Source organism: Phalaenopsis equestris, unplaced genomic scaffold, assembly GCF_001263595.1.
Source record: "Phalaenopsis equestris unplaced genomic scaffold, ASM126359v1 Scaffold221722, whole genome shotgun sequence".
In the NCBI taxonomy this organism is placed as follows: Eukaryota; Viridiplantae; Streptophyta; class Magnoliopsida; order Asparagales; family Orchidaceae; genus Phalaenopsis; species Phalaenopsis equestris.
The window spans coordinates 156,700-174,233 of NW_018239927.1; the positions used below are offsets into that span (position 1 = coordinate 156,700).

The window sequence follows — 17,534 nt, forward strand, 5'->3', positions numbered from 1 at the left end:
ATATATATATATGTATATATATATATATATCTATATATATATATATATGTAAGAGGGAAGTTTGACCTGAAATACAGGTAGCTTTCTAATTCGACATCCACATCTCCACATCACAAGGGTAAGAGTTAGAGAGCATATTTTTCAATAACAATGATAATTCATTCCAAATTGAATTTTCAAGCATAAGTCTCCAAATAGAAAATATAGCATGCATTAATCCAAATAAGACAATTATGAGGCAATAAAGCAAAATTTCCATATGTGTGTGTGTTACAACATTAGTAATTTTGAAGTATCATGAAAAATAAATCAAACTTGAGCTGAAGAAAGATGATGATAAGACACGGGAACAAACTAAGAAAACAATATACCAGCCATGATTAGCGCGAGTGAATACAATTGCATCCGCACCTAATCTCATAGTACTTGTCTTAAAGCCATTACCATCTGAAAAGAGGCAATATATTAGATTTTAAAGCATTAAAAAAGATCAAAATTTTTCAATTCATAGGCAAAAGTATGTAGAAGTGAAGTTCAGGAACTTAAATAAGAGCTGTGTTCATAAAATCAGATGGCAAATTACAGGCATAACACCGAAACAGCTTGGCTTGAAGCACTTCAGACTATAATGTTGTATCAATTGTACAAAAGCAACAAGACACTGACCAAATCGTTTCAGTAATGCCAAATTCAAGTGCACAAATCCATTATTCAAAATTCTAAAACAATTAAAAAATTCGTTGGAAATAAATAATACCTCATGTAGATAGATCATGGAAATAAGAAAACAGGAAGTATATGTTCACAATCGCACCGTGAAGTTCATTCAATGCGAAAATCCATCAATATCACTTGAGATGATTCATAATGATAATAATGAGAAACCAGTCAAAGCGAGTGATAAAACTACCCAAAAAAATGTGATTACCAAAGCTAAAGCAGACCACAATATCTTATACTGCCATAGAAACATGTAAGAATATGAACTAGCTCGTATGAAACGAAATTCATCAACAACCACCCTCACAGGCTTCAGCACAGTTATTCAAATCATTGGTTAGAACAGATTGAGCATATGGTCAAACCCTACATAGCATTCATGTTTTGGTTCAGTTACATGTAAACTGCAATATGAACACTTCGCTGCCACATGCTATTTAATGCTAAACACCAAATCATTGCTGAGGACATCTTTTCAAGGTGAGCATACAGTTCTAGATGCATATGTAAGAAATTTACAGCTCAATCAATTTTCCACCGAATATAGATATAAAAACATAAAATCAAAATATTAAAAATTGACCTGCTATTATTTCATGCAGTTTTAACATTTTCTCCCACTTTATTACAACAGCAACAACAAGCCTTAATCCCTCTAAGTGGGGCCGGCTACATGAATCTTTTTTCTCCATTGTATCCGATTGAGTGTCATATTTTCATTTAGTTCTAATAAATTATGATCATTTTTTATACAATATGCCTCAGTCTTTCCAGTTCTACCTCTGTCTTTCTTAACATAACTTGAATCTAAAACATCTACTCGCATGACCAGATCATCAGATGATCGATGTTTAATGTGACCGAATCATCTAAGATGACTCTCTAATTTTGTTCACCGCTGGAGCTACACCAACCATATCACGGATATATTCATTTCGCATTTTGTCTCTAAGTGTAAAGCCACTCATTACAGAAGCATTCTCATCTCAGCAACACTTATCTTAGTTTCATGCTGCTCTTTTCAAGGCCGACATTCAGCGCCATAAAGCATTACAAGTCTCACCATCTTATAAAATTTTCATTTCAGTCTGAGCGGTATTTTTCTAAGCCTGAAGCATTCCTTCACTTCAATCAACCAACTTGAATTATACTAATAACATTCCCATCTGTATCACAATCACTTTGAACAAAAGACTCGAGATATCTAAAATATTTCACACCTTTTAATAATTTGATCACCCATAATTACAATTTTGTCACTAGAGCTACTACTACTAAAATTACATTCTGTGTATTCAGTTTCAATTCTACTCAAAAGAATACCTTTAGACACCTCCATAATTCAAGTTTTTCTGAGTTTTTTCTCCAGTCTTATCCACAAAATAGATATCATCAGTGAAAAAGCCTCCTGTAAATATCCAGTAAGAACATCCATAACTAAAGCAAAAAAAATAAAAGTTTAAAGCCGATCCTTGATGTAATCCAACTTAAAAAAGAAAATATTTAGTTAATCCTCCTGTTCAAACACAAGTAACAGCTCTAGTATACATATCTTTAATGACCTAAATATAAGTCATATTAATATCTTTTTTCTCTTGAACTCTCAAACGGATGTCTCTTGGAACTTTATCGTAAGCTTTTTCTAGATCAATAAAAATCATCTGTAAAACCTCTATATCCTCCCGGTACTTCTCCATCAAACTTCTCAATAAATGTATAGCTTCCATAGTAGACCTGCCCGGCATAAATCCAAACTGATTATGAAAACTCTTTGAAATACTTCTTAACCTATGTTCAATTACACTCCCGTAATTTAAAAGCATGATACATCAACTTAATTCCTCTACAATTTGCACACTTTTGTGCATCCCCTTTATTATTAAAAATGGGGAACACAATACTCTTCCTCCACTCCTCAAGCATCTTTTTAATTTTTAAAATAATATTAAAGAGTTTAGTAAGCCAAAAAAACTCCCAAATCTCCTAAATATTTCCAAATCTCCTAAAAATCTCCTAAATATTTCCACACTTTAATTGGGATATCATCAGGTCTTACAGACTTTCCACCCCTTGTTTTCTTTAAAGTCTCAACTTCTTCTTTACTAATGTGACAAAAAAAATGAAATATTGTATTATTATTAACGATTTTAAGATCACTAATGTAAATCGTATTTTCAGAAACTTCATTGAAAAGTTTATTAAAATAACTCACTCAATTATGTAGAATATCTTTTACTAAATAAGCCCTATTGATTTCCATTTTTAATACATTTTACTTGAGTTAAATCTTTAATTTTCTTTTCTCTTGAGTTAAATGTTGTTACTTTTAATTGGCCTACAATTTTTAACGAATCGGATTCTTCTATTCTTCTAGATTTCATCACTAGAAAACAAGAGCCTCTTTAGAATTTAATTATTTGTCTTAATAATATTTGGCAATTTATAGCTTCTCATGGCCTTCAGGTCATATAAAATTATATGTACAGGGAGGGAGATGCACCAGCCGATTGGTTGGCTAAATGTGGTTTTTTGTGTGTCTCTATTGGTTTGGTGCCTCTCATAGAGCTTAATATACTTTTAAGGGGAGACTCTTTGAATCCTCCTATTGTCAGATGTTCACAATGATATGGCTTACGGTCTCCTTTCATCATTAATGTCTTCGGTTTTTGGCTTTGGGAGAGGATCTACTTATTAATCATCATCTCTTTGTAGTTCTGCTACTCCTACCGAGGAATAGCCTCTCTCAGAAGATTGCTTTAACTTTTGTTATATCGCATTTCTCTCCTTTTACTTACTTTTCTTCTTATTTCGCTACAGTTTCTTTCTTTAATATGTTTTTTGGGAATACATGTAAAAATCTTTTGGAGTTTTCCTAACCCACTTTCTGGAAGATCCTACTTTATGGGTTGTATACCAGAGGGAAGATCCTACTTTCTGGGAATACATGTTTTTTGGGTGGGTTGTATACCGGAGGGAAGATCCTACTTTCTGGATTTTTCCCCACCCATTGTGTTGTCCTACCTTTTCTTACTGTATAAAATCCCGTACGGGCTTTTGCAACACACACACACACACAGAGATATAACTGATATTATGATTTTTTAAAATAAATCTAGTATAAGTCTATTATCTCTTATGACATTATACAATAATAGAGAACTATGTTATCCCCATAATTTTGACACTATTTGCTTTATCTTCATTAATATTTGCATTATTTAGTTATATAAATCATAGATATTGCAATCTCAGCCCTAGTCATTACCTTGATCCTCCATTGATATAACTGATTGTTATTCCTTGAAAAATAAAAAGAACATGTTTACAAAATAAAACTGTAAACTACAGCAGATGCCCACAACCATGTTGTTTTTTCTGCTGGAACAGTTGACAATTTTTTTTGCAGGAATAGTTATTAATTTTGATTATTGTACAGATCACCAATCTGATAATTTACTTTTCAATGTTCAGCTGATGCCTACAGCCATACAGACTCTGAGTTCTTGAGATCTGAAAATAATCAAAGCCGAGATGCTGGATCAACAGCTTCGACTGCTATTCTCGTTGGCGATCGTCTCCTTGTAGCTAATGTTGGAGATTCTAGAGCTGTCATATGTCAGAGTGGAAATGCCATTGCTGTTTCAAGAGATCACAAGCCTGATCAAACAGATGAGAGACAGAGAATTGAGGACGCTGGAGGTTTTGTTATCTGGGCTGGCACATGGCGCGTTGGTGGCGTATTAGCTGTTTCCCGTGCATTTGGTGATCGTCTCTTGAAGCAGTATGTGGTTGCAGATCCTGAAATTCAGGAAGAGGTGGTTGATGGATCTCTAGAGTTCCTCATCCTCGCAAGTGATGGACTGTGGGATGTAGTCTCCAATGAGGACGCTGTAGCCATGGTCAAACCCATTGAAGATCCAGAACAGGCTGCAAAGAACCTGCTGCAGGAGGCTTCCCTTAGGGGAAGTGCTGACAATATAACCTGTGTCGTCGTGCGGTTTCTTGGTTGCATTAGTGAGGATAACACTCACAGCGTACAAGAGCAGTGAGGTTGGAATAAAATTCACTTATAAAGCTTTTCTCTAGTAAAGCAAAAGGCATCAGAGGAAGGTATGTTTTGCATATTTCAGTACTGCAAGCAATGAAAAGGAATTGATTTTGCTAGCTCAAGGTAGGTAAGGTAGGTTATTTTCTGGAACGGCTGTTGCTTTAAGGACGTAATTTTTTTCTTTTCTCAATTTAATCTCTTAGGCTGTAATGAATTTGTTTCTAAATAGAGCCCAGTTTGGTTTCATTCCTAATTTCAACCTTATCTCAAAAGAGGCCAAACCAAGGACACAAGAATAAGATCGGGTAATGTAAGCCATGAAAAAAAGACAAAAGGAGAAGAAGAAGAGAAAAAGAGAAAGAGAAGAAGAGAAGGATATGAAAGAAGGAGACAAGAGAGAGTATTGATAACGTTTAAATTTACTAGCTAATTTTATGGAGAGATTTTAGAAAACTTCAGTTAGCAAATTAAAATTGAATTCTGAAATACTAGCTAATTTTCAAATAGAGGTTTTAGAAAAATTGGTTATGAAAATTAATTTTGAATTTTGAATTTCGAATTTTAATTCCTTTTCCTCTCTTTCCAAATAAAGGTGCACGGTTAGGGAAGAAACCCACAGATGGATCATACATGTCAATAGAGAGCATTATGACCCATCGCATTACAAAGCAAAACCTAAACCTGAGACATGTATCATAAAAATTTGATAAAAGCTATGTTGAGAACAGAAACTACGCTGGAGAGAAAACCATCATAAAAAGCTTCAAGTTTCAAGACAAAACACTTCAGAGGTAAATACGAATAAGAAATATAAAAATACATAAAAATATATAATTCGAAGAAAAATTACAAAATAAGAAAATTTGAAGAATAATTGGTCGTTTTAAACTTTAAAGCAAGGGGGTCCACTCTCTGGACTAGTTTGTAGAGTGATAAAATTAAGTGTAACCATTGGATATTAATTAGGTTCATTATCATTCACACATCATCCACTAGAAGGTACAATGCTATATCATTATCTAAAAACAAGTTGATGGTACTATAAGCTAAGTATTATGAAGCGTAATGACTAGCCATAATTTTCTCTCATGATTGAGAGGAAAAATTAATCATGGGGTTTTGCACCTATGAAATAACTCGAACAAGACAAAATCCTAACAAATGAGGATAAAATTTCTAAATAGTGTTTTTTTCTGAAATCCAATTTGCCATATGAATGAAAGTTTAACCTAGAAGCACTCATATATAAATAAAAAATGATGGAAATTTCAGAACACCCAAAAAGGTGCGGTATAATAAGTATGCAAATATTAACTTGGAAGTGTAGCTGACTACAAAGATTTCATTGAAGTGAGACCATCATTAATTGTATATTTTAACTATGATACGAAGAAGAAGTAATGAAGGCATAGTAAATAAATTACAATAAGGCTAATAAGATGATGATAGCGATGAAGATGTCCATGACAATGGCTGATAAAAAATTCTATATGATATAAATATACTTTGATTTTAGTAAAAAAAAACTTTATTACTGTCTTGATATAAATGTTGAAATCATCAATGGTTGTAGAAATGTTCAAGCTTATAAAATGAATAGCACCAAAAAAAAAAACCCCTCCGCTTTCACTTTCTACTGGTAGTTAATAGCTTGAAAGGGAAACAAACTAGCCACCAAAAAGCCTATACAAATTCATCTTATATAGTCGTCAAAACTACCAGTAAAGCATACAGCGTCACTGATTCTTAAGGAAAGTTTTCTGGCAAATAAAAGGAAGTTAATAGCTTTTAAAATGAATTAAAAAAAATACTAATCGCCTTCATTTTCTACTTGGTAGTTAAAAGCTTGCAATGGAAACAAGTCAACCGCCAAAAAGCCTATACAAATTCATCTTATATAGTTGTCCAAACTACCAGTAAAGCATACAGCGTCACTGATTCTTAAGGAAGGTTTTCTGGCAAATGAAAGGAAGTTAATAGCTTTTAAAATATATAAATTAAAAAAAAAATACTAATCGCCTTCATTTTCTACTTGGTAGTTTTCTGGCAAATAAAAGGAAGTTAATAGCTTTTAAAATGAATTAAAAAAAATACTAATCGCCTTCATTTTCTACTTGGTAGTTAAAAGCTTGCAATGGAAACAAGTCAACCGCCAAAAAGCCTATACAAATTCATCTTATATAGTTGTCCAAACTACCAGTAAAGCATACAGCGTCACTGATTCTTATGGAAGGTTTTCTGGCAAATAAAAGGTAGTAGCTGACTGGCATGTAATATTGATTCATGGACAATACTAGAAAACATTTTAAAGGATTCAACTAGTTAATAGATTGCAATGGAAAAAACCTAACAACCAAAAAGCCTATACAAATTCATCTTATATATTTGTCAAAACTACCAGTAAAGCATACAGCGTCACTGATTCTTATGGAAGGTTTTCTGGCAAATAAAAGGTAGTAGCTGACTGGCATGTAATATTGATTCATGGACAATACTAGAAAACATTTTAAAGGATTCAACGACAAAATCCTAATTAGAATGAAAATGCATAAGCTGCATACAGGTAGAAATTAAGATCTTACACTGTCCTATAGTGGTCTTTGAGTTCTTCTTTGAGAATCCCAAGCTCATACAATGGCGTATACCTTCTGGGTCCATTCCTCCTCCATCATCTGCAAATTTTCCATGAGGATGGATATCATTTTCAAAATTTTGAAAACACAAATGATTTCCTGATGTGTATGGTAATATATTGGTGGCAAGTACCTTGAACAAGTAACATAGGACTGCTATCTCTTGGATTGATCATCTTATCTACCTTGACAAATGTTGCACCATTGCATATCTATGGAGCAGGATCATAAAGACATAAAAGCAACAAAAAAATATCAAAAGCATTCAGCTTCTTCATTAAACAAAATTTGAAGGCATGGATAATATCATTCACACCTTATCGATACCAATGTTCTAAAAATACACTGACCAGCTCAACTAAGTAGCAACCTATAGCTTAAACCAATACTTTGTTTCTTGCCAACCAAATTAAAAATTCCTGAATATTACAATTACTAGCTGCACAAGAAAATCTTTACCTCATCAACTGCATTGTCAAGAAGTTCGGCAATGGCTGCATGGAAAAAAGTGAAAATATCAAAAATTTTCCGCAGATTAAAAAAAGGTAATAAAAAAAACTGAAAAGCATACTAAGTCTCTTGAGTGCTGAAAGGAGAGATGAAAGCAAAATACCAAAAAAAAAGAACAAAGCCTTGGGAAGATATCGATTGATCTGTTACTTAAAAGAAGAAAATTTCTGTAGTGCCAGCCAAAGAAAGACAAAAGCACTAAAAATAAATAAAAAGTAAGTAGGAAATTGGAAGGATTTAAAGAAGAGTGCCATAAACAAGCACATGCTTCAACAAATTATAGATTATCCCAATTTTCACATGATGTAACTGTCTCAATAGTGCACCCTTCTTGTTTCTTAGCAAAAAAAGACCTCCACAACCAAATCAGTTAGTTTTGTTAAACTTGCAATGGAAAAAAGACAGTGATGTGGGAGCATTAGGATGGTGTAACGTGTGATCCAGCTCGTACGTAATCCACTACAATCGGAACTTTTAGGATCTGTGATTCCTTTTCCACAAAATTATATGATTCTCAAATTTTGTACTAATCGTGGAACATCCCACGACAATGTGACAATGATTTCCGCCTAGGATATCTTCCGATTGCAATTTCACCTAGTTTTTTTCCTTTATAAGTTTATTCTAAATTCCTTATTTCTAATTAGGGTTATTTGCTAATAAAAGCTATTTATATATTGTATTTTGTTGTTTGAGGTAGCTAGGTTTTGATTTAACTACTTTAGAGATATTATTATTCATTTTATGACCTTCGGAGTACTATATCATTTCCTTTTACAGGTGGTGTGTTTATATCTTGTTCAAGAATAGATGGTGAAACCTCCTCACTATCCATTTCTTGCCCTTTCGCTGTCTAACTTGTTGATTCAGCCAGGACAGCCGCCGACATGTCGAACCTGTTGTCCAACATAGTGTTGTCAAAGCGCAAAACATAACGTGATGCGCAAGACTTTATTTTTACTTCAAAGCGCAAAAACGTTGAGTGAAGTGAGCCTTTTAATAACCAAAGCGATAGTAAGTTGTATAAATTTGTTGATGTATAAATGCAGTTGTTAGCAATTATAAAACATCAAATATGATTTAAAAAGTTCATATGAAAGAGAAAAGAAAGTTGTTTAAAGACTAACATGAGATGAAACTATAAATTAAAATTTCAAACCATTTCTAATATTTTCCTGCAACAATTAAAAACTAAAACTTTGCCCAAAAAATCTTATAACTCAACAAAAACTAAATTTTAAAGCATAAACAAAATAATAAAGGCTTAGATTTCAAAAAATATCCTAAAGTAAATCAATAGTCTTCATCATCTATTTCATTCATATAATTTCTTTCTTTTTCAAGTAAAATTTCTTCTTCAAATTTTTCCCACTCTTCATCATCTTCTTCTTCTGAAAAAAATTTATTTTATCTTGTAGCACAGAAGGATCAAATACAAGTTGCGGTTAACTAATCATCATTGCAGATGGTCCCTTTTTTTTCCAACTACATCATATAGGTGATCTTCAATTAATTTCTCCTAAAGCCTCTTCAGTTTGTCTCCAAGTAGAACTTCATCATCAAATTGTTGCTCACCAGCATTCTCCATTCAACCACTCATACTTTTGTCAATTGAGTCCAAACTAAATCAATATCTCTTAAATTAAATCTTCTTCTTAAAGTTTGATCGTATTTAATAAATCATTGAAGCATTTTTGTTCTAACTAATTTCTCTTATTTATTATTTTTAAATTTATAAAGTATTAACCAACTCAAAGACACTTCAGTCGCTTTCACAGCCTATAGCACTGCAAGTCAATCATAATATTTTGACAGTCAATTTTTGTAAAGTTGAAATCAATGCACCATTCATCTCCCACCACTTTATTGTTATGATTATATTGTGCTATTACACAAAAATTTATTAATTAAAGATTGAAAAATAAAATTTTAATTTTAATTAATCATACCTGGAGCTTTCTTATCTCTGTCACGGATGCCTTGCTCCATTGTAAAAATACACCTAGAATGATTATAAATATAAAATGTTTAATATATTATCATTTTTTTTATTTGAATCTTCCACTATCTTGCAAATAACAATATATATGATTTCTATCAAGGTGCATTGACTGAATTAGACTTATTCTTATAAAAAAAATCTGGATTAAGATAATATCCAGCTTGATGCAATAGTTGTCAGAGTTGACACTTCCATCTATTTTTAATAATACAAAAAAATTTGTTCAAATTTCCTTCCATCTTCTTTAAATGCACCACAAATTGCATCATAAATATAACACATTGCAAGTCGTTAGACACAATCTACTAATCTTAACATCTTCACAATTGGGTTTTTCACCTTCAAATTGTAAGTCACTTCATTCCAAAAGCCAAATTTAAAGATGATCCCAATAGCTTTTTTTTTCCTAAATAATCAAAACTTATTCAAATCTTCTGAAACAAACATATTTGCGTACGAGTTTTTTTAACAGCTCTAAGTTAACAAATTAATTATATTAATCATAATGAATCATAATGTATATGATGGTTAAGATATTAAAATTAGGTTTTATAAATTTTGGAATAATATAGTTTTGGCCAATCAACACAGAATCAATCATTAAGCAAGCTAAACATGAGCAAAAATTTTGAGCCCGATTTATAAACAAGCTGAACACTACAATTGCATTCGACTCATTTTGGCACAAAAAATTGATTAATTATATAATTAATATTTATTAATAAATTTATATATTTATGTTATTGTATAAATAATAATTTCATGATAACTTTTTATTTTAATATAATTGTTTCATTTTTTTATGTTTTATTTTAAAAATATTAAAATTTAGTAATTTTAAATAATTTGAGTTTGATATGAGCAACACACAAATTTAAACAGTTCAAACACGAAAATGTTATTCACAAATAATTTCAAATAGAATTCACTCAAACAAACAAATTTTGAATGAGTCAAACACGAAAAAACTCTAAGCTTGCTCAAGCATATATTATTTACACCACTAAACTAGCAAATATATAAGTGGTTAGCATATTTTAATCATAACTATTAATTAATGACTTACCATAACCTAATAAATGACTATGTAAGCCCTAGTCAAGTGCTAGTGGAAGAATCAAGTGGTTGACCTTCACACACGAACTCAAGTACCTATGTTGAAAACAAGTATAACAACTAGTGTCTTAGTTCCAACTTTGATTCACCTTCAATTTGTGCTACTTAGCAAATCACATCAAATTTTGCTTAATTTAAGCATATCACGCAGTTTCGTGGTGCCTTGAACAATACAACAACAACAATAAGCCTTTATCCCACTAAGTGGGGTCAGCAACATGAATTCTTTTCTACATCGTGTCATATTGAGTGTCATATTTTCATTTAATTCAAATAGATTAAGATCATTTTTATACAATACGCCCAAGTCTTTTTAGGTATATTTTTGTCTTTCTTAACATAAGTGGAATTTTAAACATTTACTCTCCTAGCCGGATCATCAGATGGTCGACGTTTAATGTGACCAAACTAGCTAAGACGACTCACTCTAATATTGTCTGTCACTGGAGCTACGCCAACCCTTTCATGCATAGATTTGTCTTGCATTTTGCCTTTAAGTGTCAAGCCACTCATTCACCTAAGCATTCTCATCTCAGCCACACTTAAGTTTGTTTTATGCTTCTCTTTTACAGGCCACCATTCTATGCCATAAAGCATTGCATGTTTCATCACAGTCTTAAAAAATTTTCCTTTAAGTTTAAGTGGTACTATTTTATCGCACAATAGGCAAGATACATTCGTCCACCTCAACCACCCAACCTGAATTCTACCAATAACATCCCCATCAATATCACCATCACTTTGAACAATAGCCCCAAAATATATAAAATGTTCACACCTTTTAATGATTTGCCACTCATAGTTACAGTTATGTCGCTAGAGATACTATTACTAAAATTACATTGCATGTATTCAGTTTTAGATCTACTCAAACGAAAACCTTTAGTCTTTAATGTAGATCTCCATAATCATTTTTTTCCTAAACTCTTTCTCTAGTTTTATCTACAAGAAGGATATCATCAGCAAAAAATATACACCAAGGTAAATCATCCTGCAAAAGTTTAGTAAGAGCATCCATAACTAAAGCAAAAAGATATGGTCTTAAAGTCGATCCTTGATGTAATCCAATTGATGTAATCCAACTGAAATCCTTGATGTAATCCAACTGAAATAGGAAAATAATTGGTCAATCCACCTTTGTTCAAGCAAAATTAATAGCTCTAAAATACATATCTTTAATGACTTGAATATAAGTCATGTCAACAATTTTCTTTTCTAGAACTCTCCAAAGAACTTCGCGTGGAACCTTACCGTAAACTTTTTCTAAATCAATAAAAATCATATGCATAACCTCCTAATTCTCTTTGTACTTCTCCATCAAACCTCTCAATAAATGTATAGCTTCCACAGTAGACTTACCCAGCATAAATCCAAACTGATCATGAAAAATTTTTGTATCTCATCTTAATTTATGTTCAATTACCCTCTCCCGTAATTTGTAAGTATGACACATTAGCTTAATTCTCATATATTTTGCACACTCATATGCATTCACATTATTCTTAAAAATGTAGACCAAAATACTCTTCCTTCACTTCTCAGACATCTTTTTAGTTTTTAAAAAAAATATTAAGGAATTTGGTAAACCAAGAAACTCTCAAATCTCCTAGATAATTTCACACTTCAATTGGGATATTATCATATCCTACTTATTTTTCACTCTTGGTTTTCTTTAAATCCTCCTTATATTTTTTTTAACTGATGTGATGGTAAAAATAAAAGGTTATAATATTGTTATTGATATTAAGATCACTAAGTTCGATCGTATTTTTATAAACTTCATTAATAAACCACTTATGTTGAATATCGTCCTTTAAGAAAAACACTTTAATTTTTATCTTCAATACACTTTACTTAAATTGAATCTTTACTTTTTTTCATTAATTGGCTACTTTATACATATATTTTTCACCCTCTTTAGTATTTAATCTATTATAAAGATCACTTAAAACAGAATTCTCAGCGCCATGAATTATTCTCTTAGACTCCTTATAGGCCACGTTATACTTTTTCCAGTTCTCTGAGCTTTTACATTTAAACCAATTTTTATAGCAAAACTTCTTATATTTTATCTTTCATTGCCCATTATTAATCCACCACCAACTATTTTTAATTATAATTTTTTTTTCTTTTAATTCTCTAAGTACATCTTTTGTCATTTGTTTAATAATGTTTGTTACTTTATCCGATATAGAAATTGGTTTCTTCATAAACATTCAAATCTTAAAATCTTTAAGTTTATGCAAAAAATTGTCTGTTAGATGTCCGCGTCTAATTCTATGATAATATTTCATTTTATTATTTATCTTATAACTCTTCATCTTAAAATCTAGAACTACTTTCGATGTTCAAACTTAGATTTTCACTTGGAATGAACTTACAATCTTTACATTCTCAACAATCTTTTTTTCTCACAAAAGAATAATTAATGGGTTTTATTAGATCCTTGCTTATAAGTAATAATATGCTCATCTCTTTTCTTAAATAATGTATTGGCAATAATAAATCTAAAATATAATATGGTTCTACATTTTTAATTAATCACTCTAAAATCATAGCCACCATGAATATTTCTAAAATATTATACCACTCTACCAACATGTTCATTTAAATACCTTCCAATAAAAATTCTTTCTTCAAGAGAAATCATTTGTATTAACACTTGTAGTAACTTCCATGATAGCTTTACATGGTTAAGTGGGCAATAGAAGGATTTCATCCTAGTGATTCCTTCAAGAGCAAAAGCGCATTATGTATCCAACCATTGATAAATGAACAAGTATTCTTCTCATCATGAAGCGTTCTCCTGTCCCACCACCAAGATTGGCCCAATAGAACATTATGTGCATCTATAGGCACAATATCAAACCACAATCACTCATATAGTTTATCTCCAATAAAAAACACTACTAGGTACCTCTTGTCAACATTGAACTTCTTTTTTTCTTCAACCAAGTCAGACAATAGGGTTAGGAGTGTTTATTAGTAAGAGACTCAATTCGTCCATCATTTAGATATTCTCACAAACTCCATCTATGCTAAATGTCATCCCATTTATGGTGTTATGAGTATGAAATGTGATATGTCAAAACCACTGATGCGCTCTCTTAGGCTCAATCTAAAGAATTCATCGAACTGCAAGCATCTCACCATCATCTGCGAAAAATTGATATTCATATTATTCTTATCTCCATAGTCTCCACAATCTGTTTCTTCCACCGTGCCCTGCTCAGTGAGTGAAATCACTCTTCAATTTGGGAAATTAGTTATAATGTCTTCATATTTTTGACACTTGAAACACTTACTAGCTGGAAATGATTGGGGGTACTGACCGAATCAGACTTTGCACCTTCCTATGTTGGCTTCTCCTCATACGAGGCATGTATTAGCACTAGTCAACGTACTCTTGTTATTCAAACTCATGGTCGAGTTTAATAGAACCAAATTTAACCCTTATGTTAGTTGGAATGATTTATACTCAAAGATTCATCTAATGGTTAGGAGTCACTCATTAAGCTCGTCAGAATCCATAAAACCACCAAAACCTAGTAAATTAACTTTCACGCTAAAGTTAATCCCTCTTCTTCTATACTCGATGCCAAATTATGACGCATTAGCTCTTCGTCACTTGAGATCTCATGGTGGAAGAAGTTTTCTTCATCTTAACCCTCAGATTGGTCACCATTATTGCTATGCATAATTTCCTCATGTTATCTTTTTTTTAAATAAGCGAGCCTACATTGTAATTGAAAGATTTCTTATTACATATCCTACATGATAAGCTCCTAAACACCTATTTGGAAGGTTCTCTTTAGCAGTATAGTGGATCATTTCCACTTAGGGTTTCAACTAAGGTAAAATTAGGGGTTTCGAGATTGGTTGAAGGCGAGAGTACATAATTTTTTTTTCGTGGAGGTTGGGTATTTGTATATGTACAGAGATTTTGTCATGTGGGTTAATGTTTGTATTTATAAAAAAAAATAGGGTTTAAATAGCTTCGATATCAAATGACATCGATATAGCGTGCATATATATGTAAAAGAAGCAAAGCAAAGTAGTAAAATTATGTAAGGCAATAACAAATGATCAAAATGTAATAATTAAAAAAGATATTTGAGAAAGAAAATATGACGACAACAGCTATTGAAGAAGAAAAAATAGTAGGGAAACAATATTGGCAGCTAGGTACGATGTGAAGACATCAAGAAAAACCCACTATCCGTTCTCGATCAAGTTACAATCACACCGCCTGAAATAAAATAGAATACGGCACTCCTAGAAAAGATAAAATCAAAGGAGACAGCTTCCAATACATAAAATAAACCAAAAGTCATCATGCCATCACTAAAACATAACCCTAATTATAATTCAAATGAGGTCACTAAAGACCCCTAAGGGGGAGTTCGTCCACACTATGGGTAGGAAATTAGAATCGAGATCGGTTCGATCCTCCTAATTGAATCAAGGGCAAAAGTTGTGCCATGTTTCCGCCTAGGCCAAAAAGCACGCCCCACGTCAATGATACCCAATTCCTTACTTGTTGTTGGCACGGGTTATGGAAGCAACAACAAATTTAGCTTCATTCAAGCTACATCCATCATCTACAAACAGATGGCCAAATCAAAGTGATGAAACATATAATAAATAACAAGATTGACTATCTAGTTGGTGAACATCCAAAATTGTGGGATGAACTTTAAAGACAACCTGAGTTTGCTTATAAACCCATGATTAATTATTCCACTGGCAGATCACCTTAAAACATTGTTGCTAAACTTCCCAATGATACCAAAATGATAGTATTTAATAGTTGTAAACACGGCTACCAACTTTGATACCATGCTCAAAGAGGTCAAAAAAAAATTTATCAGCAGCACTCAAATATATAAACAGAAAGCTATTTTCACCAACGGTACATGGTTTTCAATATTAGTGATTTGGTTATGATTCAAGTTCACATGTATTGGTTTCCTAATGGTACATAGTATGAATTAAAGCATCAAAAACTAGGTTCATTTTCAATCACAACCATGATCAATGATGATGTCAATGCCCCTACCCTCCTGCCGGAATTGAAAATATCCCCAACCTGCAATGTTGTTGATATACATGCCTATCATTCACACAACGATAACACTATGCAATTCACCAACTCAAGTCAAGTTCTTATGAAGCAGGAGAGAACTGAGGCAACTCATCAAATTTGATCGGTCCTCTCTGACTAGATTTTCCGATTTAGTTCTTTGCTCAACTGATGTAATTTTTGTTGTTTATAAATTTACTTTATAAGTGAAGTACTATCTTAGTAGTAATAGCTCTTCAATAGCATCTTATTACTTTGTCTGGCAGACTTGGGTTAAATAGTGAGCATTGTAAGCGGAGAACAAATTTTTATATGTTTCTTTGGACATAAATTGTTCAGCAGCGCCACCTACCACCACCCGACTCACAACCTCAACCATGTAGTCCAATTGTACACCGGAGTTCAATAGAGCAGGAGATCAAATGCTAGACTAGGATCAAGTACTACACATACAGTGCAAATAAATAACAGGACAGTTGAGTCTTGATAACAGGCAAGGCAATCTCGGGGCCAAATTCAAGCATTGAATGTTTTGTCTGGCCTTGCAGCGCTTTATTTGTAACAGAAAGACTGCTTTCATTCGCCACAGACAAAAAGCAATCCGCTTGATCCTCAAAAAAACAATAAGCATAACGTCATCTGACGGCCTTCCTTTATTCGATCGCAAATGCCTTCTGAAATGAAACCCTAACCTTTCTACCCGTACCACAAATCAATAAAGTTCATTTCACAATTGGAATCAACGTAACCACGGAAACCTGGGAAAAAAGATGACTGACCTCCGAAAGCCCATTTGTGGGAAGTGGCGTTGGAGTGTAGAAACTTCGGGTGAACCCGTGCGCGATCGAACTCGCATGATTCTAGCGTGCATGCAAAGAGATAGAATCCCAATGTAAGGAGGAGGAGCAGTTTTGCGCCGAAAAAGGAAGAGCAATGTTACCTTGTAGCGAAGGAAGAAGAGAGGACTTAACCTCGTAATTTCCAGCCCTCCAGAAGCTTCTGCACTCGAGGGTTTCGCAATTTCGGGCTGCCACCAGGGGCTCCGAAGACTTCCCTCCGAGCGCCGCCGGCACCATGAAGTCTGGTTTAAACGGAGCACGCGAATCGCCAACTCAACTCACTGGGATGATCAGTCGCAGTTGCCGAAGGCTTTTGTTTCAAAGGGCTTAAAATAGTAGATCTGTATTTATGAAAGTCTGAAAAGTGTGGTCTTCAAAATTATTTGGTATCTTAATAAATAAATTTTAATAAATTTTAAAAAATTGTTTGATGATTTTAATAGGATTTAATAGAATTTTCTAAACCCAACTTCTCTAAATATGGTAAATCCTGCTGCCTGCTTAAAATCGGCTACCAAACAACCCTTAAAAATAACTTCAAAATAAACAGCAGTATAAAGTCATAGTTACTAAAATCAAAGTG

The 17,534-nt window shown here is 32.7% G+C and overlaps 2 protein-coding genes across 3 annotated transcripts in view; one reads left to right on the forward strand and one right to left on the reverse strand.

Moving 5' to 3' along the window:
- The window catches only part of LOC110037584 (protein MICRORCHIDIA 2-like), a 119,445-nt gene extending 102,193 nt beyond the window's left edge, over positions 1-17,252 (reverse strand). For both annotated transcript variants that reach the window (XM_020742266.1, XM_020742265.1), the window contains exons 1-6: positions 17,053-17,252; positions 16,892-16,972; positions 7,861-7,895; positions 7,535-7,613; positions 7,351-7,440; positions 372-447 (exon numbers count right to left, since the gene is read on the reverse strand). In XM_020742266.1, the coding sequence (XP_020597925.1) occupies positions 372-447; positions 7,351-7,440; positions 7,535-7,613; positions 7,861-7,895; positions 16,892-16,972; positions 17,053-17,188 (497 nt within the window). In that variant the 5' untranslated portion in view covers positions 17,189-17,252. The remainder of the gene's footprint in view (positions 1-371; positions 448-7,350; positions 7,441-7,534; positions 7,614-7,860; positions 7,896-16,891; positions 16,973-17,052) is intronic.
- LOC110037583 (probable protein phosphatase 2C 59) lies at positions 4,182-4,891 on the forward strand (the record flags this gene model as incomplete). The annotated part of the gene is made up of 1 exon (XM_020742264.1): positions 4,182-4,891. A coding segment is annotated over one exon (588 nt), but the record flags the coding sequence as incomplete, so codon positions are not given.
- Positions 17,253-17,534: the final 282 nt, after the last annotated feature.